This window comes from Rhea pennata, chromosome 14 (assembly GCF_028389875.1).
Source record: "Rhea pennata isolate bPtePen1 chromosome 14, bPtePen1.pri, whole genome shotgun sequence".
Lineage (NCBI taxonomy): Eukaryota > Metazoa > Chordata > Aves > Rheiformes > Rheidae > Rhea > Rhea pennata.
In genome coordinates this window covers 18,823,206-18,846,350 of record NC_084676.1, presented here as the reverse complement: position 1 = coordinate 18,846,350, position 23,145 = coordinate 18,823,206, and the positions used below count along the sequence as shown (strand labels likewise).

At 40.2% G+C, this 23,145-nt stretch overlaps 2 protein-coding genes across 4 annotated transcripts in view; both read left to right on the top strand.

Annotated features, from left to right (window-relative positions):
• The window catches only part of DDX46 (DEAD-box helicase 46), a 28,579-nt gene extending 22,865 nt beyond the window's left edge, over positions 1-5,714 (top strand). Inside the window, exons 23-24 of one of the 2 annotated variants that reach the window (XM_062587455.1) lie at positions 594-672; positions 5,664-5,714. In XM_062587455.1, the coding sequence (XP_062443439.1) occupies positions 594-641 (48 nt within the window). In that variant the 3' untranslated portion in view covers positions 642-672; positions 5,664-5,714. Of the gene's footprint in view, positions 1-593; positions 1,081-5,663 lie in introns of those variants that run through there. The other variant, XM_062587454.1, reaches the window with a different exon arrangement.
• A 2,707-nt stretch (positions 5,715-8,421) lies between these two features.
• Positions 8,422-22,879, top strand: C14H5orf24 (chromosome 14 C5orf24 homolog). Of its 2 annotated transcripts, XM_062587592.1 has the most exons (3): positions 8,431-8,560; positions 18,107-18,536; positions 20,493-22,879. In XM_062587592.1, the coding sequence occupies exons 2-3, from the start codon at positions 18,110-18,112 to the stop codon at positions 20,531-20,533; spliced, it is 468 nt and encodes a 155-aa protein (XP_062443576.1). In that variant the 5' UTR covers positions 8,431-8,560; positions 18,107-18,109; the 3' UTR covers positions 20,534-22,879. The 2 variants fall into 2 exon arrangements, with proteins under 2 accessions (XP_062443575.1, XP_062443576.1); XM_062587591.1 differs by having other exon boundaries at positions 8,422-8,560; positions 18,107-22,879.
• Positions 22,880-23,145: the final 266 nt, after the last annotated feature.

Here is a 23,145-nt window from a genome sequence, read left to right as displayed (position 1 = left end):
ATCCAGCCAGCAGATGGAGATAAGACATTAACAGAGTTTTTTGACTCAAGACCCCTTAAAAGGGTCAGTTCATAGTTCATTTCTTAGTATCATCTCTATCAGGCAGAGGGGGTGAAGGAGGAGTTTACATTTCTTATTTGAATACTTCACATACGTGAGAATTGTTTTGCCTTAACTCCACAGCATACCCAGCTAATAATTAGTTGTGTTCAACATACTCCATTTTCAAAGAAGATGTTGTCTTGAGAAACTGTTTAGGATTCTCTGGTTAGAGAAACCTTGACTTTCTCTGGAACAACCTTCAGTAATACTGTATTATACCCTGTAGTGTCTTGTTTTGTCTTTCCCTTCAAATAGCCTTTCAGCTCAGCAGTCAATTCAAATGGTCTTGCTGAGCCTTTATCAATACAGTTTTGCTCCTTTTTCAAAATTGATGACCTCCCCATAAACATTTCTTCCAACTTTCAAAGGAAGGAGATCGCAGAAGAACTGCTTAGTGATATGTAATATGAATTTATGGTCGGTGGGTTTTATTGCAATTCATTTACCTGTTTACCATTTTAACTGTGATTACTTCTCTTCTTTATTTGCAGCAAAATTCATACCAACCAACCAACAAAGGAAGATACAAAGTTCTATAAGTATTTGGAGTAATCTGTCTGCCAGTGGCTGGTGTGTGAAACTTTGTGGCTTCTGTTGTTTTTGCTGTTTACACTGCTTATTGTAACTTAAGAATTTTTTTATTTTGTCTGCGGACATTTTTTTAACACAAAATTGATACTTGCTGAGACATCTTAATTCTCTCCACTAAGGTTAGCAGTCTTAAAGCAGACCAGTTTTGGCAGAGCATGATTTAATTTAAAAGTGTAGTTTATATACTTTTCACCATGAAGAATATCAAATAAAACAGATTTTAATTTTCCTGACAGACTATACTGTTAAGTAAATTAAACAATGTGGGGATTTGTGTTGGAAATTGTTAGAATGTACCTGCTTCATATTGTGGGGATGATTTACATCATATCAGTTTATACTGGAATAATGATAAAACACCAAAATAAAGGCAGGATTTTCTTCTGATCCATAGCATCTCTCTGGCTGGTTCCACATACATTCATTCCCAGTACAAACACCCCATTAATGTCAGAGAGTCCTGCATTGATCAGAGCAGAGAATTTTATCCAAAAATACTTGAGATCTAGTTTTGAGATCTTTTCATCCTTTTCATTTCCTATTTTATCTTTATCATCCACTTAATAGAATAATTCTTTGGATTTTTTGTAAAGTGAAATGTTTTGTAGTATGAAAATAATTTTCTTTTTTTCCTAAACATCAGAATTTTAGGATTTGATTTTTTTTTCCTCCTTCTCTGACATAAGATTGAAAGCCTATTTAGTTTAAAAAGAAATACTCAGAAAAAAAGAGAAACCTCTTTTGTAATGAAATATGACTTTGTCAATTTTTATAGTGTTCTTATATATGCATTTAATGTGGTTTTCCCCAGGATTGTCTTTATTACTGTTAGGACATGGCTTTAGGTAAAATTGAGTAATAATATTTATGAGTCAATTCCACAAATATTGACTATCATTGCAGTCGATAAGCTATCACATTACTGGGACAGGCAAGACCTTTCCTTTTTTGAGGTTTCATCCCCTTGAAACCATCAGTAATTGTGATAAACACTTCTTATTCTAGATATTTAACTTTCCTGTGTCTGTACTTATCTGGGGCCTAAGCAGTAGCAGTTTGAATTGTCTCATTCAAGCAGCTGCGAGACTTTCAAGATGATGATCTTCAAAAGGACTTTTGTAGAAAGCTTTTCTTACCTGACACATTGAGAAGAAATGTGTCATTTTAAAATAGTTGTGTATATACTGCTTTAACTCTCGTGAAGACAAATCATACGACCTGCATCATAGCTGTACAAATTCACAACTTCTATTTCTAAACTTCTGGTCGTTTCTGTTTGCATACAACCGTCTTATTCTAACATCAGTGTACCTTATTTTCAGTACAGGAAAGGAAAGTAATGATCATACGAACTTAACAGTTTACATTTCGGGTAAGAAAACCCCTTAACATAGTACTTGCCAATGTTAATACAAATAAGCCATTGAGCAGAATGAGAAGAAGCACGTGCAGTAACGTATCTTAAAATTCAAAAAAATCTCAAAACTAAAAACCTATGGTTCCCTTTAAATACATCAGCTTTCCTTCTGTTAAAAACTGGGTTTTGATGTGTTTCCTGCAACTTGTGTGTTGAATTTTGGCAGTGCCCCCCAGAATAACGACAGATTTTGATGTATTTAGTGAAGAGCACTTTCAAGTTTGGACAGTCTGACATTTCTTCAAAAATCTTGTTTCAAAATGTTCATATATATATTGGTAACTCCTTTTAAAAAAAAAAAAAAAAAGGAAAAAAGGGGGCACGATGGAGACATTTTTGTGATTTCCAGCTTTGCATTGTTGGATTTCAGAGATGAAACAATGTATAATCTTTGACTTCCTGGGTTTTTTAAATGCAATGTCAATATTCCTATGTTTTTTAAATTCCAGCAAAAAATAAAAATAATTTCAATGTATATTTTTCAGAAACTGTCTTTCTGGATAACTCATCTGTTTTCTGTACTTCTTACATTGTTCCTGCATTTTTTTTCCTGTAACAGTTAACCTTGTACTTCTTGGAGTAGGGAAATGTGTACAATACCTATCAGAGTGCTTGTCATTTTCTACTAGAAATGCAGTCAGATGCTTCAGACAGTTAATAAGCAGTTGCTGCAAAGAAAGTCACAGTGCCGGTGTTTGGATCCATTAAATGAGGAGCCAAATGCATATAAGCCAGAAGAAAAGAAACTCCCTCAAATTAACAAATAGAGGAGGCAAAAAATAGTAGAAAGATGATGAGAATTAAAGTTGGGAGAAGATACAATTAAGTAATGAAAAATGCTATATTTAGTTCTTTCCAATTGTGTTAATGAATATAGATAAGATCTTTATAAACATTGCAGACTGGCTGCTTTCCTGGGAATCTGCCTGTCACGAGATGTTGGAAGACCACAGGGGTGCTGGGTTTTGGTTGGTGGGTTTGGTTTTATTTTGTTTTGTTTTGAGCAGGGCTTGTTCCTGTATCTGCCAGGGAGACAGGCTGTCAGCTTTCCAGACTGACTTATGTATTCAGTGCTTGAGTGAACAGTGGTATTTTGGGTAGATCAGTGAAAGAAGTAGTTGATGTTGGGTCATGAACTGCCTTTTGCTGACATTTTACATTAATATGGTGTTGATATCATGCAGTTGGCGGATTTGTAATTGAGGGGTGACACACTGGTAGTGTGTCAGTACTGCTCTTCGAAGCAAGTAAGCTGCTGACGGTTTAGGGGGCAGCACTATGCATGTGGCAGCTTCCCTGGGCCGAGTGCAAAGGCTCGGAGCAAAATATTCCTTCCTTTGCTTGCCCTTCCCCTGGCAGCTGCCCCTTCCCTAAAGGCCTGCGAATCTGGAAGTAATGGTGAATGCTGGGAGCGTGTGGAGAAGAGGATCGCAGCACGTGGTTTTGGAAGGCCACCTCTAGAGCAGCCTGAAGCCCTGGCCCCACAAAGTTCACATCACTTGGAGGCTGAGGGAAGCGGGTTAGTGGAAGGAGGAGATCAAGACCGTTAGCACAGCCCTACTGGATCCCTTGTTCAAAAGATTTAATAGTATCTCGGTGCGATCAGTACCCTGAAGATTCAAATAGTGACGTTCATCACCAAATTGTGATGGGTTCCTTTCTGTCATGGTTGACATGTTACGCATGTGTGCTGATTGTTCCATGGGGTGTGCAGGGCTTAGTAAGAATGTCCCTCGCATCATGGCCGTGGCCACGCACCTGCTCTAGGAGAGAGAGGTGATGTAGCCTGCCAAGCTACTCTCCGCGCACCCGCAAGCGGGCAAATGGGCAGAGCGTTTGCTCTATGCTCTTGCTGGCCTGAAAAATTAAGAGGAGAAGTGGGGAGAAAATGCCCCATTCTGGAATGCATGGGGGAAAAAATCACAAGACAAAAAGTGTGTGTGCTTGTGGTTGAGAATTTTATACTACTATAACTACATTGCCATCTCTTCTTTGGTTAAATAGTCAGATTTACATGTTCCTGCTTATGCTTATGAAGCTTGTCATGGTTATGCTCACAAAAGTTGTAACCAAAATGTAATGAGTGTAGATCACAGCCCAAGCATGTTCCATAACTGTTCAGTGTTCTGGCTGCTTAAGATTTTACTTGTACAATTAAAGCCATGCAGTCTTATTTAATACATATTTGACTACTGATTGAATAAAAGGTTCTTAGGTTCTAAGTTTAGGGCCATTCCTCATCCCAGTTTCCCAACTGGAAGCCAAGTGATTTTTTTTAGCAATGATTTGCTTGCTAAAATTCTGTTAGACCACTATAAAGCAAATATCAAAGGTGGCATATGGGATCTTCGTAAAATAATAGGGAAAAGAATGCTGAATTCTTAGGGAAAGAGTGCACTTCAGTATTTCAGTCCTTCAGACATACTTGCCTTCATGAGAAATGCCTGTTCTTTCAGTAAAACTACTGACGTGGTTAGAGAGACAGGTATGTACATCCACAAGAGCGGTGCCTATCTGGGCTGCCAGAGTTCTTAATCTTTTGCCATGGAAACGTATCAATGGCATGTTGCTGTGCACGTCTATTCAGAATGCCCTTTTTAAATTAACCTGAATGCCTTTTTAATAAGCCTGTAATAAACTGGGGTTCTTCTCAGAGTGTGAATGTTAGTGTAAAACCAGCCCTTGCCACAACTCCACTAGCCCCAAGTTATTTGTGCAAGTTGGGTGCAGTCGCCTGCTTTATCTGATCGTAGGACGGGGATGTGTGTGCGCGCATTCTGATCCCGTCATGTGACGCACGAGGAATGCACTTTCCTTTTGATTATTTTTCTTGACCCAGATCTCTTCCAAATATGGTCTCAGCTTAAACAAGTTTCTGTTCTTAGAGCTCGGGGCATTTGCAGAAGAAATTCTGGCTTCCAGCTAACTGTAGTCGTATCAGGGGAGTAGAGGCGGAGAACAACCTAAAAATGTAAAGATAAAAGGCACACAGCTGGACTCAAATTTGTCCCAAAATGTACATTTTGTAAAATGTTTATACAATCCTTGACAAGAAGATTTGTTTTTGTATTTTTTTAGCTACAGTGGAAACAATTGCTTTTAAATAAATGACCATTACTCTGAGTGATTGCCACCCAAATGTTGCTTCTCTGAGAATTCTCATTTAAAACAGATTTAAATATTTTTCTTTATTCAAACTGAGATACAAAATTGTCAAGCTAACCAGCATAAGCAGAGGCAAAGTAATTAGTGATAGTGAGTTAAGAAGTTAATAACCAACTACAGAGGGGGCATATGATTCTTACATGTAAGAATATATTTTTTTTTCTCATTTCATATTTTGATCATTCCAAGAATGAAGTTTTAAATCACAAACCTGTTTCTCAGAACAATAAATACCACCATGCAACTTCTGCAATTAACACTTCTCCAGGCTAGGCACTTAACTGAAACCCTTAATCTTAACTAAAATATTTATTTCCTGTGCCTGTGTATGTTAGCAAGGAAGTTTTTTTATTGAAAGGATCACTTTGAATAATTTATTGTTAAACAGATACGATGTCGCCATGGCAGTTATGGGACTGAACTGTCACCGCTTGCTCAGCGTCTTGCGTAGCGGAGGCCTGGCGTGAAGCTTCGGAGTGCCTGTACGACAGCAACGGGGCAGCAAAAGGGGGTGTGTGTTCTCCCAGGCCCTTCCTTTCCCTGAAAATTGGGGTCCATCAGTGAGGACTGCACAAGAACTGCAGCACCAGGTGAGATTGTGGGGAGAAGGACAACGGGATTTCATCATCAGGGTGTAGGAAGGGGCAGCACGCTATTGCATCGTCTAGCTTGCAGGTAATTTATTTAATGATTTGCTACTGCTAGTGAGAACAGCAGTAGGTAGATAGTTAGTTAAAGAAGAGGGGAAGCAAATTCACAATCTGAATAATGGCCATGTTCCTGGTTCTGGGGAGTTTTCATAAAACAAGACAGTAACAGAGAAATTTATCTTTTGTTTGGTTGTTGGTTTTATTAGCACAGTGTGCAGACCAGGAAGCCAGACCCTGTTGCTACCAGATTAGTATTTGAGCTCTGCAGGCACCGGAGTTAACTCATCTGGAATTAGTTTGCCTACAGCCAACGCAGAGCAGTCGCACAAACACAGCGTAGTCTCAAACCCACTTCCAGCCCGAAGGTCAAACGTTTAGATCGTGCTCTGCCAGTCTCCCAGAGATCGCCTTAACAACAGGCTGATTTAGGCTTCCCAGCTCTCAGGGCTGGAACCTTTCAGTGCTTCAAATTGCAAGTTCGCTGCTTGTATTATTTGCCCGTTTCTGCATTCTGCTGAGATCACAATTGCTTCTAGGTAAATGAGCTTGGCACGGCCTGACTTCCATCACCTTCTGCTCTTAGATATTAAAGGGAAAATAACAGGATACCAAAAAGGTACTCGAACTCTACTGCTTTTGATTTGAAGTGGCATTTCCAATGAGCATTAAAAGCAGCAAGCCAGAAAGATAAGGTTCATACTAGATTATCTGCTAAATTAAGCTAAATAAATGCTGCTTTTTCCCGCTGCTTTCTTATATTGGAAGTGAGAAGTCCTGCATGCATTAGGAAACACTGGCAAAGAAACCAAACCATAATCTTGGCAGGATGTTTCACTTTTACATGGCGATTTTCAGCCTGCAGAGCTCCAAGTAGTGTAGAAATGGAGCATCACAGGGTTGGAGTACAGCAGGCACTTGCCTCAGTAACAGTGGGAGAAGAAAGTATTTGAAAAAACAGAATTACATGCTTGCAGAGGCTGCTGTTTCTTTTCTTGTCTGATCTTCCTTGCTTTTATATTTTAAGACCTCGTTTGAATGACAGAGAACATCTCGTTCTGCTCTCTCAGATAGGTTAGTCATTTAAGGATTTATATGTAAATTTAGAACCTGTGATGTGAGGGCATCTGTGCTAGAGTCTGTCAGTGGCCCAAGGGTGCTAACAGCAGGCAGGACGGTTTGGCTGAACGTACTGTGGCACAGTTGCTGTTATCATCATTAACAAATGCAGATAAAAAATCTGTTAGTCATAGCCTTTTAAAGCATGTACTATCAGATTGTTTCACTAAAATTGACCTTCGTGTCAGAAGATCAGCTCTGGGAAAGGGCTGAGCACTTAAAACTGCCACTTTCTATGGGATCTCCTTGAAAATACTGAGCTGAAATTGTTGTTCATATTCTCACAGAACTGCAAGCATGGCCTTGTTTTTATGTTAAAGATCCATAGCAAGATCTTCACTCTTAAACTCTGTAGAATAAACGTGGCTTAGGTAGGGTAGGCTAAAATATTTAATGATCAACAGTATTTCCTTCCAGCTGGTGCTGTAAGGCTCCAGTGCCTGATGGTACTCAACCCCTTCGGAGTCCAATTCGAGAAACGGCTGCTGTCTTTAGTGCAAAGTTCACAGTAAAACATAACCTAACAAATTATTTTAATACAGTCCAATTCTCTATAATGAATTTCAATGTGTGTCCTACTGTGGCTTTTGGGCAGAATTCATCAGATTCTTCCACCTCTCATCCAAACAAAACAGTGGAAAAACAAGCAAGCTTTAATTAGCCTCCCTGAACGTCCTTAACCCTTTATGGTATTTCAAATGTAGAGGACACACAATTTTGATTTTACAGTTCAGTAGATCAGGAATTTGATACGTCCTCAAGAGCGAGACGATTAGGCTAAAGTTAGTGATGTTATTCAGGCAGGGGAAAGGCATATGTATAGGAACGAGGGCCCAGTGCCGGGCCGACTCCTCTGCGAACCCACCCTCCATTCCCCGCTCCCTCACGGAGGCCCTAGACGCCTGCTGCAGCCACCAGGAACGTGACACGGGCGCAGGTGGGCACAAAGAGCCTGAGGGCGAGAAGCCCAGGCCTGCCTTTAGCCTTATCCGTGCCTTCCCCGCAGCCAGGCGTCAAGTCTCCCGCTCAGTGCCGCCCCACAGATAAAAGCGCGGCCCGTGAGGGGCGCGAGGCGCCTGGACACGCCTCCGCCTCAGGAAGAGGGGAAAACCCTGCGGCCGAGAGCCGACCTTCCTCCTTCCCGAGGAGGAAACGGAGGGGCCGCTTCCCCCCGCCACCCGCCCTCTCGCTCCGTCCGCACAGCCCCGCGCGGGTGCTGAGGCGGCGCGGACACCTCAGCGCCAACCGTCACCCTCCCTCAGCGCGCGGCCGCGGGCGCGCGCGCCCCGTCCCGCCCCGTCCCGCCCCGCCCTGCCCGCGCAGGCTCGCGGCGCGGCCCCGCCCGGGAGCGGGAGCGCGCGCGCGCCGCCCGCCCGCCCGCGCACGCCGCAGCGCCGCTCCCTGCAGCTGCCCGGCGGGGCCCGGTGGCGCTGGGGGTGGGGAGGAGGCGGCCGCCCGCATCCGCCCGCCGAGCCGCGCCGCGCCTCGCAGGCGCCGCGGGCCGGGCCGATCGCTGCAGGTAGGTGCGGGCCGGGGCTGCGCCCCTCAGCGCCTTCCCCTCGCCGGTGCGAGCCAGCGGGCGGGCAAGATGGAGACGCGGCCGGCGGCGGGGGAGGGGAAGGGAGGCGGCCCCGGCCCCGGCCCCGGCCCCGGCCCCGGCGGGCCGCCCCGCCGCGCGGGAGGCGGTTTCTCTCGCTGGGGGTGCGGAGCGAGAGGGGGTCCCCCCGCCTGCGGGCTCGGTTCTAGCGGCGGGAGGAGGGGGCGGCCCCGTGGGCGCTCTCGGCCCAGGGCGGGGGGGGGGAGTCGGCCGCTCAGCGCCGTGGGGAGGGTGGAGCGGGGCCTTCGTCACCCCCCTCCTCCTCCTCCTGCGGCGTCCCAAGGGGGGAGGGGGCCACGCCCCTGCTTGGCCCGGGACGAGGGGGTCCAACCGGGGCTGTGTCCCAGGACTTGGGGCAGGGGTTGTCTAACCCGGACAGTATCCTGGGATAGAGGCTGGGGGGGTGTGTGTGTAACCCGGACACTGTCCCTGGATAGTGTGTGTGTGTGCGGGGTGTGTAACCCAGACACTGTCCCGGGATAGGGGCCAAGCGGGGGCGGGGGGGGGGGGAAGTGTGTAACCCGGACACTGTCCCAGGATAGTGTGTGTGTGGGGGGGTGTCTAACCCGGACACTGTCCCTGGATAGAGGCCGGGGAGGAGCCGGGGCAGTGTCCCGGGAGGGGGGGGGGGGGGGGGGTGTAATTCGGGCGGTGCCTTAGGGAAATGGGGGAACAACCCGCCACTGCCCGGGGCGGGGCACCGAGCTAGGCAGCGCCGTGGGGCGGTCTGGGCCAAGCCCAGCTCCTTGCTGCGCAGGCGAGGCCGGTGCCAGGCGAGGCCGGTGCCCTCCCCATCGCCCTCCGCCTTGGGCGCCGCGGCAGCAGTGTGACCCCAGACACCTCCGCCGGCAGCGCCCGGCCCGGCCCGGCCCGGCCCGGCCCGTGGGCTGGGGCAGGCGAGCACTGCACAAACCCTTTTGTCTCGCCCTTACCTGCTGCTTTGGCGTCTTCGAGGCAGAGCGAGCTGCACGTCGTATCGCTTCATAGCGTGGTGTCTGAGGCGTGCTTGAGAATTCTTACTCCCTTTAGTATCCACAGCCCTTGTGCATACGGATAGTATGTATTTGTGGTGCTTTTTACTGAGAATGTAGTTCCCTTAGAGTAGGGAATTTAAATGCGTATAGATCTTCAGTATATACGCTTCCTTGACATATGTTGCCTTAACACACATAATTAGTTCATGTCTCCATTCAAATCACATGCCTTTCAGGGCATCTGAATAGTCTCTGGCATTTTTCTTCTGTGCCTATTGGTTAGTACATTCTAACATAGCATATGTAAATGGTATATTCCTGTATATTTTATATTCCTGCAGTTACTTAGAAATAGTTTAGTACGTGCTTATTTCTGCATAATCCTTCTAGGATAGTTAATTAGTGAACAGTTGCACCTTTAATTTGCATGTGTTTGTCTCTGGATATCTCTCTTGAGAAAACAACAGTTAGTTTGAGCCGTGTAATTTTTTGCAAGATGAAAGAATAGGAATTTTTGGTTAATATAGTTCTTAAATCTTGGTTTATTTCTCTTCCAATCTTGAAATGACAGAGTTTCTCCTGCAACTCTTTTTTTTGTCTGCATCCTTCAAGTTTTAGATGCAGCCTTAAACAAAAAATCCTGCATATTTGTCCAGTGACCATTAGGGAATAGATTCAAGAAGTGGGCTTTACATCTTCTGCATTCCAGCTTAAGTACATTGTAGTGGATGTGTTTGGATGTGTTGATAGGGGTCTGGAGCCTTTCTACTAATTCTGTCACAAAGAAACACCATAGAAATGCACATCAAGAACTCTGCACTCAAACCGGCACTCAGACTTGCAAGCAGGAGTTGAGAACAAGCTTAATGGATGTTTGACGCATCTCTTAAACTTCTAAATCCTTTTGTGGGAGGAGGTTAGGGAAAGAGCAGAGGGTAGATGAGAACACCCACTGAGATGAATGAGCATCTCCCTCCTTTCAGAGCTATTGTTCTAGACTATAGCGAGGTCTGTTCCCTGCGGAGAAAAGAGGGTGCTGAGAACACCCACTGAGATGAATGAGCAGCTCCTGCTCCTCAAAGCTATTGTTCTAGGCTATGGTGAGGTCTGTTCCTGTTTACCTGGGAATATCATGGACAGCTTCACACACACTAGTAATCCTTTTTTTTTTTTTTTTTTTTTAATGAAGATCTCCCTCTACCTGCTCTGTCATTCATAGGCAAATTTGGATTGCCTTGAAGTTTGGTAATTATAGAACACAAAATAATCACAGTGCAGTTTCTGTATCTTATTCTTTGAAGCCAGTTTGAGGCTGCAGCAGATTGCAACAGTAGTCTTAAGTCCCTCTAGCCTCATGGCTGCCTTGATGCTGCGCTGCTGCCCCATTCTTAGTTCTGGGTTTCTCCTCAGCTGAAGGTTTCTTCCTTGTTCTGGTTTTGAGTGTTTTCATACTCCTCCTGCAGGTCTTTTGAATTCATTATGATATCAAACTCATTTTGAGGTCTGGTTAGTTTTCTAATTGAGACCAGGGGAGAGTGGGACAGTGGTAGCCAATAAGTAGAGCAATTTAGGCTGACCTAGAACCTCAGTCTGTGCCTGTGTTTCTGATGAAAATGTGTTCCCATTCTTCCTGTTCTGCCTAAGTGCCAGCAAACCATTGCTTTTTCTTTCTTGTTAGATAAGATTGCACCTTGGTCAGTTCCCTGGTTTTGGCTTGTCCTGCTATTGCACAATAGTTCATGTTGGCACAAAGAGTGGGAATGTCGGTGAAGAGGAAAGGGCAAGATTATACCGTTCAGTAACACCTTGGATTCAGAGTGGTTTATATTGATTATGAAACCAGCCTGTCAATTGTGTCAGTGTAACGGGAGGTGCACAGTTAACTAGATTGCTGACAAGAGCCTCATTTTTTTGTGAAGGTATTCTAAGCCTTTTAATGTGCTCTGTTTCTCAGCATCATTCTGTACTTATATTAGCTGAACTTTGAGATTGGTAAAAGTCAGCTGACTTTTCTGCTGATATTGGTGTCTAATAAAAACCCGCTGGTAGATAAAAACTTTTTTTTTTTTTAATATTGGAGAGCATAACAATTACTTGTTTGCCTGTTTTTGCAATCAAATCATTATTGGTCCCTAGAAGTTCACAATTTGCTGAACATTTAGCCTAGCTAATGCCTAACAAACTTTGAGAGCGCTGCTGATCTCTATATTTGATAGAAAACTGATGTTTAGGATTTGTAGAGCGCTGTTTCACCAAGTGTTTCTCCAATCCTATTTCCTTCTCAGTGCTATGTATTGTTAGTTTTGAACTGATACTGTGCTGAACAGGAACAGCTTTCACCCACTCTGCAGTAGAACATCTAGAGTAGTCCATTAAGAAAAATCATGTTTGATAAATTTGACAATGCTTTCACCTTCAGGCAGATAATGGTACCGAACTCAATGCCACCTCACTTGCCCATTAACAAAACCATTGGCAAACTTCTATTGAGGCTATTAATTCTCTTTAGCAAGGCTGCTACTGGACCTAGTGCGGCCACAGCCAATGCAATACAGCATTCGGAAAAGGTGTTGTGGATCACCTGTAAGCAGGTGTTGTTCTCAGCTCCAGGTGCAGATGTTTGATTTGTATTGGTATCAACGAGAATGGTCAGACACCTTCTGATGGGAGCCCAAATCTCAGTGTATGCAGGGGGCAGAAACGTGGGCCGGACCAGATTGGCAGTAGCCCCAAGGACACATAACATATAAGGGATAGAAAAGAGAGGGCATCCTGTGTGTATGTGGATAGTCCTCCAGATCTCAGATAGTGTGGAGGACCTGGAAAAAAACCTTGCGCTTCCAAAAGCACACAGACTCCTCCAGATTCCAGCTCTTGAGTGATGAGTGGGAGAAGGAGTTGCAGTCCCTTTACAAGGGAAGGCTCTCCTTTCACCTGGCACACCTGGAAAAGAGGAATTAAAGGTGATAGGTATCTCCACTCCAAATATCTCTTCCCTTAACCTCTGCTACCTCAACTTCACTATCTTTTGCCATTCTTCACAATTACATGAAAAATTGACCTTGGGTCAGCAGGGAAAGGACTACAGTTGTAATTTATTGTATTGCTTGGGGAATTCTTCATTTCTTAGTCTTTTTGCACTAAGAATAATTGAGAAAGAAACTGTTTTCAAAATTACGTCATCTCTTCTATTTACAGTCTCCTGTCATTATTGTAGTAGCTATAGGAAGTTACTTCTGTAAATAAATTGTTTTTTGTATTTTAGTTTTTTAAATATATTTTACCTAGTGTCAAATGATGGTAAAAATCATATATTATGCAATCAGTCTGAACTTAAGTGTTTCGTAAGCATACTCTGGAGAAACTGGTTATCTAGCTTCAGAAGTAGATTGTATTTCAAGTATAGGTTTAAATGTTATGATGTGTGTTGAGCCACTGAAGACAGGATTTCATATTTAGTGTTTTTTTAAATATTTACATTTATGGGAATTTTCAAGATAAGGTACAACATTGTGAAAACAAGCAGCTACAGGTTTTTAAAAATCAGGCAAGGCTCTACTTTAACAAGAGTTAACTTATAGAAAAGGAGCTGACAGTGAAAGGAACACTTGAAAAATGTTTAAATCCATACAGTTTATTTTATAAATTGAGTGATGAAAGTGTTTATCATACTCACTATTCTAAGAGGGAAGAACAAAACTAATAATCATATCTATGTCACAGTCTTTGGACTTTAAAGGCAAAACATCTGTGCTGCTGCTTCTTAAATTTCCCTTGCAAAAAAGCCAGAACCCTTTGGTATTCTCCAGAGCCTGCTGTCCCTGCCCACTGTTGTCAGCAGCATAGAGCATTCTTTATGCAAAGGCCTTGAACAGAGCTGGTCCTGTGCTTCACTGCAAGTATTTTCATTAGTAGGAGTGACATTGAAGGTATTAATATAGAAATAATATTTGTAGCTGCTTATGTTTCTCTATACTACATCATATATATTTGCTGTAAGCAATGTTGGTTGACAGGGTGAAAATATACCAGTATACAATCTTCTGCAGCTCTGTCAATACTGTTGAAACCATCACTAGCTCAGCTGTGGAAAATTTGAGAAAACGAGTGTTTTTTTATATACTAACTCTCATTAAAATGTATTTTCCTAAGCAAAATTGTTCCTATCTGGCAGCAGAGTTACCTTTCCTGGTATTCATCATTTGAAAAGCTGTAACACAGATGTGCTTCCAGTTTTTGTTCAAAGACTTTGATTCAAAGCATGTTGTACCAGAATTCAATAGCATTTGCCACCAGTCTGTGCTAGGTGCCTCCATGTTGCAGCTCATGGAGCTGAACTGGTGCTAGCCATGCTACAGTAGAAAAAAATAAGCTGAAGTGGATGAGACCAGAGCCGCTTCCCACGTCTTATGCTGGAATTGATTATTCTGTTTAATGCAGACTATGGGTCACAGGTTCAGTACTCTGTATAAAATATTCAGTGACTGAGTGCCTCTTTCCAGTGAGTTCTCATACTTTCTCTTCTTTTGAATGTTTTAGTCTTGTCTACTCTGGTGGCTAAATTCTACCTGTGTAGAAGGCAAAGGGCATAATGTCTGACAACTGTTATCCAGGATACCATCATGCAGACACAATGCAAGAGGATGTTTTTACGTAATATGTTTTCACTAGCTTTACTCTTAAAATCTTGTGTTGTGAGCAAGACATGAATGTTTTTTTGCATAGTTTCAAGCAGAGGGAGCTGGGTCGTAACGGTAAAAGATGGCTCAGTATCTTGTAAACTGGAGTATGGCAATATATTACTCTATATTTAGTAATTCAAGGATGCACTCTGTCTGCCTAAAAGCCTTAATATCACTGGATGGAGTTAGATGACATTTCTTAAGTTTCTTACTGAGTCTGTATTGCCTATAATATGGTTTCCATTTCTTTTCCCAGTAGAAACCAACAAATGAAATCAAGGTTGATTTTGAAATGCAGAAATCTTAATGGCAGCTTCATATATTCTGTATTGTATCAGTAGCACTCATCTAAACAAAATAAAACTTTAAAACTTGCCTCACTTATATTAAAGCAAATTAATTATGCAGGTACTTAAGAATGGCAGTGCAGCTATACACTAAAAGCTGTGGCATAACTACATGCAGATATCCCCCAGCAACAAGGCTTTGCAGGTCCCAGGTGGATGGTCCTGCTTGTTTCTTTATTTCTTGCGGCAGTGGAGCTCCTATCCTTTGCATGGGAATCTCTAATGCTATTTCCATTTCTCCAAAGGTGCTTTATCCAGTTGTCTCCCTTCTGCTGCAGCGTTTGTATACAAATAAATTACCAAATAAAAAAGTATCCAGACAGAAAATGCTCTGCAGTTGCTTTCTAGCATTTTTTTTTTTTTGGAAATGATTTCTATTACTCCAGTGTCTCATATTAATTATTTCTTTACACAGAGACATTCATCCAGTTTAAAAATGTGATTTAAGCAAACTGTTGCAATTACCCTTTACATATGCATTTACATGTTTAAAACAAGTGAGTTCTATTTCACTGGAAACTTTTCTGGCCAGTTTTAAGAATGCCTGAACAACAAGTTGTGTATGTTTGGCTATACAATTGAGCTAGAGTGTGATTTTTAAACTTGGATAGCTTTGCATTTTATACTAGTTCTTGTTTATACTGTACATCCTGCTGCCAAGAAACCTGCTTCTACTTTGCAGATAGATTTGTGCAGTGTGCATACTGCATTCTTTTATTCCCCACTGTAGTGTGAATGAAGTAAAATTTTGCTGGAAAGGCAGATTACAGTTTTGTCCTTAATCTCTCATAAGAATGTCTAAAATCAAAATGCAGAACACAAACTTTTGGTACTAGAAATTTTCATGGTTTGATTGAAAAAATTGATGTAGCGAAAGAAAAATAAACATTTTACAAACATTCTTATTGGCAGTCTTTCATAGGATTTTTTTTCTTTTTCTTTTTCTTTTCTTTTTAAGGTTCCTATTCTTGTAAGAAAATTTAAACAGTGATTTGTATTTTCTTCTTCATTTGCCAGTTACAGTAGTACTGGCTGTTATCAGATGCATGGTAAACTCGTATCAGCCAGGTTTTATTTTTAAAGATCGTGTTTGTTGAGAGCATTGTATATTTACTCAGGTCTATTATAATAAATGCACATACAAACACATGCTAACAGTGATGAAATGCTAACGTTTGGCTGTTGTAATGGGATGTATTCAGTGCTGAGGAGTACCTGCAATAGCTCTCACCAGGAAAGATGAATGATTGCAATCTATGATAAAAATCCCCTGGACTGTGATGAGGAGAAAAAGCAGAGCATAAGAAAGCTAAAGAACACAGGAATGAATCTGAGAGACGGTCAGCCTCCTGAGGATCGCTGAAATATTCAATGCCTTCTCCATGGCCTGGTGCGTTCCTTCTGTACTGAGCAGCAGAATTGATCCTTCTTTGTGGGGATAGAGCTTGGAGCTGCTTCTCAGGGCTGCAGCCTATATTCGTGCATTAAAGTGAGCACTGGAAGAACGTCACTAATCACTCCAAGTGTCGCCTAGTGTATCAGCAAATGGATGAATAGCATTTCAGTGTCAATTTGCTTACTCTCTTGTCAGCAAAATTCGTTATCAGAACCCTTAATGTTTGCAATCAAGTGTCATGAAAAATCTCAGGCATTTTTTTGTGATATTGTGGGCCCTATTCTAGCAGGGTTGAAGGAAAATGATACTTTTTTAAGTGGGAGATTTTTTTTGACTGCTTAGTGTAGAAAACATTAAACTTTTTTCCTATTACCGCACAAAAAAAGGCTGTTTGCTCTATTGGTCTGCAGCTTGCTTTTTTGTTCCTTGCTGAGCACAGGACTGCTAATTATTTTTAGTTGTTTCACTTCCTAGTGAACATCTGCATTAACAGTGGTTTCACATTTGTTCCGCCATGGCCCTATTCAACAAACCAGAACTGTAGCACTTAGATAATCTCTACTAGAACCACTTAAATATTAGTATCACGATTTCAGTATTTGACATAAAATCATATTCATATATTTGCACATGAGTAATGTATACTTGCTATGTACATTTTACAAGCCAAGGTAAATTGAGTGTTAGAGCAGGAAATCTAACCATTGTAAGCAGACAAGAAGGGAACTGGGATATTCCGCTGGATAAACAAACTGCTTCTTCTGTATTCTTTCTGTCTAAGAGGAGGCATTCATATTTGCCAAATAAATTCTATAATCAATAGTAGAATTTAAATTTGGTTGTTGTAGACAATTTATTTCAGTTCTATTTTGGGAAAAAAACAGTAAGCCTTCCAGACCTGATCTACTAGAGAATTTCCACGGAAGCCACTATTTGGCCTACGGAACATAACTGCAAGGCACAGAAATGTTCCAGAAGTCCCAGATACTGTTTGGATTAAGCTCGTTTTCAGCATGGTTAAATGTTACTGTTTTAAATGGAGTATTTTCAGCATGTTTAAGTTGCAGAGCCAGTATAGTTGAATGGGTCAAAATGTCCTCCTGTTGCTTTCTGTGTTTTTGGCTTCTGAGCCAATATCTGTGCAGTGGATGTTTAGAACTGTTAATACTATAAAAAGTTTAGAATAACAGTAATATTTCTAATTAATACATATAAGTAAACCTCTGTAAACTGAGCACAAATGAAGTTGTTCTAGCTTATCAAAAAAGTGCAGGCTATATAAAACTGTTATTGGCATTGGTCATGCTTGTTTTGCAGTATTGTTGAGGTGTGACAACATACACATCTGTAAAAGTTGTGTTGTTTTTCCCTAGCTTGGTATCTCTGAGTTGGTATCATTGGCAATTTGCACGTGCTGTTCTAATTAGGGCAGCAATATGGTTTCTGCAGGCTAGCATATTTTATGTTTTAATAGATTCATTTTAAATCTCTGCTTTCCCAAACTATGGCGCTGTTATCTTTACTGAATGTGTTATCTATGTTGCTTACATAAGTTTGAAAAGAAGCAAAAAAAGTGGTCTGTATTTTATTAATTTGCTGCAGTAAAAAAATTATTTAGGAGCCTCTGTCTGCTAAATCAAGCTGCTGGTATTGTATTTTCCTTGGCTCACGTAGGATAAATTAATCCTGCAGTAGAACAGCTAGAATTTAGATGAGGTTCATTTAGAAAGGTTTTGAAATCACAGTGGGTGAACAAATGTTGTTTATCTTGGTTGTTGAGATGCTGTTCATTTCTTTAATAAACTTTTCCCTAATTATATGTATCTGAATAATACTGTTTTAGATAGTCACTTTTACTGAGGTAAAGTTACAATGCAAACCCTCAAAGGAAAGCGCATTATAACTTTTTATCTAAAAAGCTAATTTATCGACATCAGTGCTATTTGCTAAAAATAATCAAAGTAGCTGACTAATATTAAGGAATAGAGGCAGCTCTTGAAAGATTCTGTCTTGTAGAAGGCTGCAGTATTATTATACATTGATGCATATTTGTTTCTCTATTTTGGTAGAAAATGATGCACCCTGTTGCCAGCGGTAATACAGCTTTCTGTGGGACTGGCAAGAGTTCTTGCCTTAATGAAGACAATGTGAGATCTGCTGATCAGTTTGACTTGTATGCCACACAGCAAAGTAAATACAGCCATACAGTCAGCCACAAACCAATTGCATGCCAGAGACAAGATGCGTTGAATGAGTCACACTTGCAGACCACAAGTGGCAGAAATATAGAGACAAAAGATGAACTGAAGAAAAAGAAAAACCTCAACCGATCTGGTAAACGTGGAAGGCCATCAGGGACCACAAAATCAGCAGGGTACCGAACCAGCACAGGTCGACCCCTGGGGACCACCAAAGCAGCTGGATTTAAGACAAGTCCAGGCAGACCCTTGGGTACAACTAAAGCAGCGGGATACAAAGTCAGCCCAGGCAGACCTCCAGGTAGCATTAAAGCTCTATCACGCCTTGCAAATCTAAGTTATACCTGTGGCAGTGCATCTTTTCCCTATCCTATGGTGCATAACAGAGGAGTACATGCCGCTGGTGAAACCAGCAGCAAAATCAAACAGCCTAATGAATGAACAAAAAGAATTAGTAATTCCTCACTAATCCTCCCTTTTTTCTGAATTTTGGCATGTTTCTTGCATTTTATTGTAGTGTTTGCAGAATTATGACTTTCTAAATTTTATTTTTATTCAAATAATGGCATAGCCTATGAGTGCAGTTCAGTAACTTTTAAAGCAATGTTGCAAGAGCACTGGTATAAAATTTTTTTTCCTTTAACTCATAATTTATAAGAAAATCTGAAATGACACATATACCTTGATGTGTATACTTAAGTAGTACTCATGTCCTCAGTTTTACATTAACTTTCTGGTAAATCTAGCTGTGTGGTTATTCATTAAGTAATTGAAATAAGGAGGACAGAATTAGCTGGCTACTGGTTCATGATGTGGCATATGCCACAATAAAGAACTTACCCTGATAAGCTCCTACTTAATAAAGGAGAAAAAAAGATTCAGGACTGTTTAACTAGGAACAACTGCAAAATTCTGAGTTCCTGTGTGGTTTTTAATAGGAAGGAATAGAAAGCAAGCTATATTTTCCACTTCTGCAGGAGCTTTTAGAGACCTCAAATAGATACTTAAAAACTTTTAAGAACCTTTTTTTTTTTAAAAAGAAAAGTGCTGGTTTCAGGTGGCTTTTATTTCTAGAGTTGTAGCATTAAATCAATTTCAACTAATGTTCCAAAAATATTTTTGAAAATATGAAATGAACTAAGCATTTGTATAGCACATTACAGCTTCACAGCGCCTTATTAATACAAGCTAATTTGCCTTTAGGTGATGGCTGTTCTTTTTGTTATGCTATTATAGGATTTTGCTGTGTAATTTTAAAATGCCTAATAGTACATCTACCAAACCACAAATAATTCTTTAAAATCTGAAATATTTTATAAGAAATTAAATAAGTACTGTTTATTCTAGTTACACACTTGGTTGATATTAAACAGTATGTTCTTAAATATGTAAATAGCTATTTACACTGTTTTTTGCCTTTAAAATCTGTGCTTAGCTAGCAGCCATTTAATAGCTTTTAAAGTATTAATCTATAATGTTTACAAATTAAACTTTTTAAATATACACTGTTGCCAAGTTTTCAGACTTAGTTTTGCCAGATATTCCTAGAAATACAGTTATCTCATTGTTTGACACTTATACTATATTTAAGTTATGGAGGCTTATATATCTACCAAAGGACACCATTTTCATGATTTATAAAAGCGAACTGTATAGCTGGTGCAAACAGGATGCAGTTTACTGCGCTGCTAGACCCCAGATATAAAGCAATTCATAGGAATTCACCTATGCATACGAGCTGAAAAAATACGTTGTTGGTTAACTATAAATACCTTTCTTGACTCAGACTGAAACCTTCCCTGCTTCCAAAAGAAATGTTCCATTTTTTAACTGGGTGTGTTTAATTTTTTTTAAGTGTGGGAGTGTGTGTGTGTTTGTGTGTGTGTGTAATGTATATGCACATACTTTAATCTATATTTCAAAAAAATCCTCAGTGTTAAATATTTTGTTCTAAATTTATCTTACTGGTATTAAAGCTTCTTATATCTGGAAGAAAGATTACATTTAAGTTGCTTTAAGTATAATATAAATTTTATAAATTTGTATCTTCAGATATCGGGGGAACATACAAAGTCTGAAGATTATGGGGAGCAGAAATATTTTGGGTTAATTAGAGCTTGTGCTGAATGAGTAACAGTATTGATAATTTTTGTTAACATAAATGCTATTCTGGCCTGCTGTCATTTTGATGAGAACTCTTGATTTCAGTGATGACAACTTAAGAAACAGATGTCATGTTTCATACCTTTTTTATCAGGAAAAAAGCAGCAAGCCTTCAGGTGTTCCAGTGATGCCTAACACATAATGAGCTGGACTTTATGCTGTACTTTACAATAGGTGTGTTGAATTGTTTTTGGGGGACTTTATATGCACTGGCAACTAAGACAATGAACCTCAAGCATACTGGATGGCTCCTTAGTCAATATATAAACTAATGGCAGCTAAACTGCTACTAAAATATAGTTTCTCCGTGCTGAAGCTATGAAATCCAGTTATACGTTCTGTTCCTCAAGAAACTTGCAAGTATGAAATTTAGCAATCTTTCTCAGAGCGATGTAACTTCTGACACACGCAAAATGCTAACGTGAATTAATTCACCCTCAGGATCTGTATTGTATTGGCTGTTTTTAATCAGATGATTTTTCAACATAGACTGCTTTAAGCTCTTTCCTGAACTCAGCTGGGAAAGCAGTCCTCTTCAGCTGAATGTAATAACTACAGGAGTGTCACACCTCACTGACAAGGAACATGTTGCATGTCACCACTATACCTTGGAGAAACTCCACTTCTTACCTCTTCCTGTTTATCCTGTTTGCCCCTGTTTCATTTCTCACTTGTGCATCTATTCAATGGTGCTGTGCTGTGTGTCAGGAGATAATGCAGATGTATTACTGTTCTGCTAGTATAATGAATTTTGTATTCAAGTATGCTGATGAAATAATGAAATCATCTAAGCAGTTTCTGTTCATTACAGTGTTTATTAATTATATCAGATGAAACATAATCCTAGGAAAAACAATTAATGCTGTCAATTGTGAAACGATGAGCATAAAGTAGGAGAGTGTTCAGAGAATCTGTAAAGGGTTGCTTGGCACCCTAGAGACTAGAAGTGCCCCGCAGGGCATTTCCTGATTCTGGTTTATTTTATATTTGGCTATAGCTTACTGGTGCCATGCTGTGAGAGGAAGACAAAAAGAAGTTAAAGATTCAAAGTGAAATATGAATGGAATTTTCAAATACTTCAGCTTTGCTTGTGTATAATCTACAGAATATATTGTGCTTTTTTTAACACTGTCTTTTCATGACAAACACTGAAAGAGCATGTTATTGCCTAAACTTCGTTACTACCAATGGGAAAACTGGCCTTTTCCTCTCCACAGTATAAAAAGATTACTTGTAAGGTAAATTGCTTATTTTATATTACGTATCATAATTCAGCTCTTCATAAGATAGGATCACTGTTGTGTATTAACACTGTTCAGAAGATGATCTACATGTCAAGTTTGTTTTTTAATAAGGCCTTTTAATTATCAAGTTTCTAACCTGGCTTATTTATACATAAATGAAATGTATTAGCTTGCTATTATTCCTTAATGATGCTTTACAAGCTCACTCTTTAATATACATATAATAACTACTATTCAATTTCTGATTAAATTTACTTAAACTTTAAAACCAAATAATTTTGCTACTATAAAGTCTTGCACTGGACATATTCAAGATGCTAGCACCGTATTTTGGCAGAAAAAAAATCAGATACTGTCAGAAGTGGCTAACCTTGATAGCAAAGATAGTATTTTTAAAATCAGCAGTTAGCTTTGGCATTAAAGAAATCTTCTTTATATCTTGGATTTAGTTTGAACTAATCAAAGTAACTATGTATCATGAGCCATTAAAGACTTCTGTTCTGAATCAATATATTCTCATTTTATCTGAAAGATCTTGGAGTTCAGTCAGGACAAAACCAAGCTTTGTCAGTGAAAAGTGATGTGTCTGTGAAAAGAATTACTCACAACTACAATCTGCAGAGTAATTCAGATCAGAATTTAACCCCTCCCCCATTTTTGAAGAGCTTTAAAAGGCAGAGCAATGTGAAGTCTTTTGTCTGATGGTTTCATTTGCTGTGACTCTGCTATTCTTTGTCATATGTATAATAAAGTTTCATGCAATCCCTAGAGGTGACAGTTAAAACAGTTGAAAATAATCATACTTTGAACTGCAGACTTCATTTCTGACCCCAAAAGACATTTATTATTCTCTATTTTATTGCATATATTTTAACATTGCTAAAATATATTTATGATTCTTGTAGAGACTAGACCTTTCTCCTTGTGATTATTTTTTTCAAATAGGTAAATCTGTATTCTGAAAGTTGAACCACTTCCTGATTCTTTAATCTTTCACTGTTTGCTTTTCAACAGGTTTATTTGGGGAGAAACAGTAATCTGTTAAATAACTAGTATCAGCACCCTGTCCTCTGCTGTAAAAAGCCCGATTAGATACTGTGTATGTTTTTATGTCCATGAACTTGAGCTACTCGTGTGCAATTATGTGTATGGGAATGGAGTAGTGTTCATGATCTGTATTTACATCATCATATGGATGTATATTTATTAATAAAGTTAATACTTTAAAACCTAACAATTTTTCCTGTTTTGGGGGGATATATTTTAAATTGTGGCTTAAAATGCCTGTTAAGAGCATGTGAGACCAAGTAAGCTAAACTCACCTGTCTTGTAAATGGGAAGACAGTGATGCTGCTGTTTTCTCTCCTGCCATCTCATTTACAGTTTGAGTGACAAACTGACGCTGAAATGTTATGGTACAACTTGCATAGATTTCACTTAAAATCCAGTGGCCTATTCATTTGTGTCTTGCCTTACTAAAGTGTGAGTGAATCTGACTACATC

Excerpts from the sequence above, each read along its gene's own strand:
- C14H5orf24 (XM_062587591.1), top strand. The coding sequence starts at position 18,110 with ATGATGCACCCTGTTGCCAGCGGTAATACAGCTTTCTGTGGGACTGGC.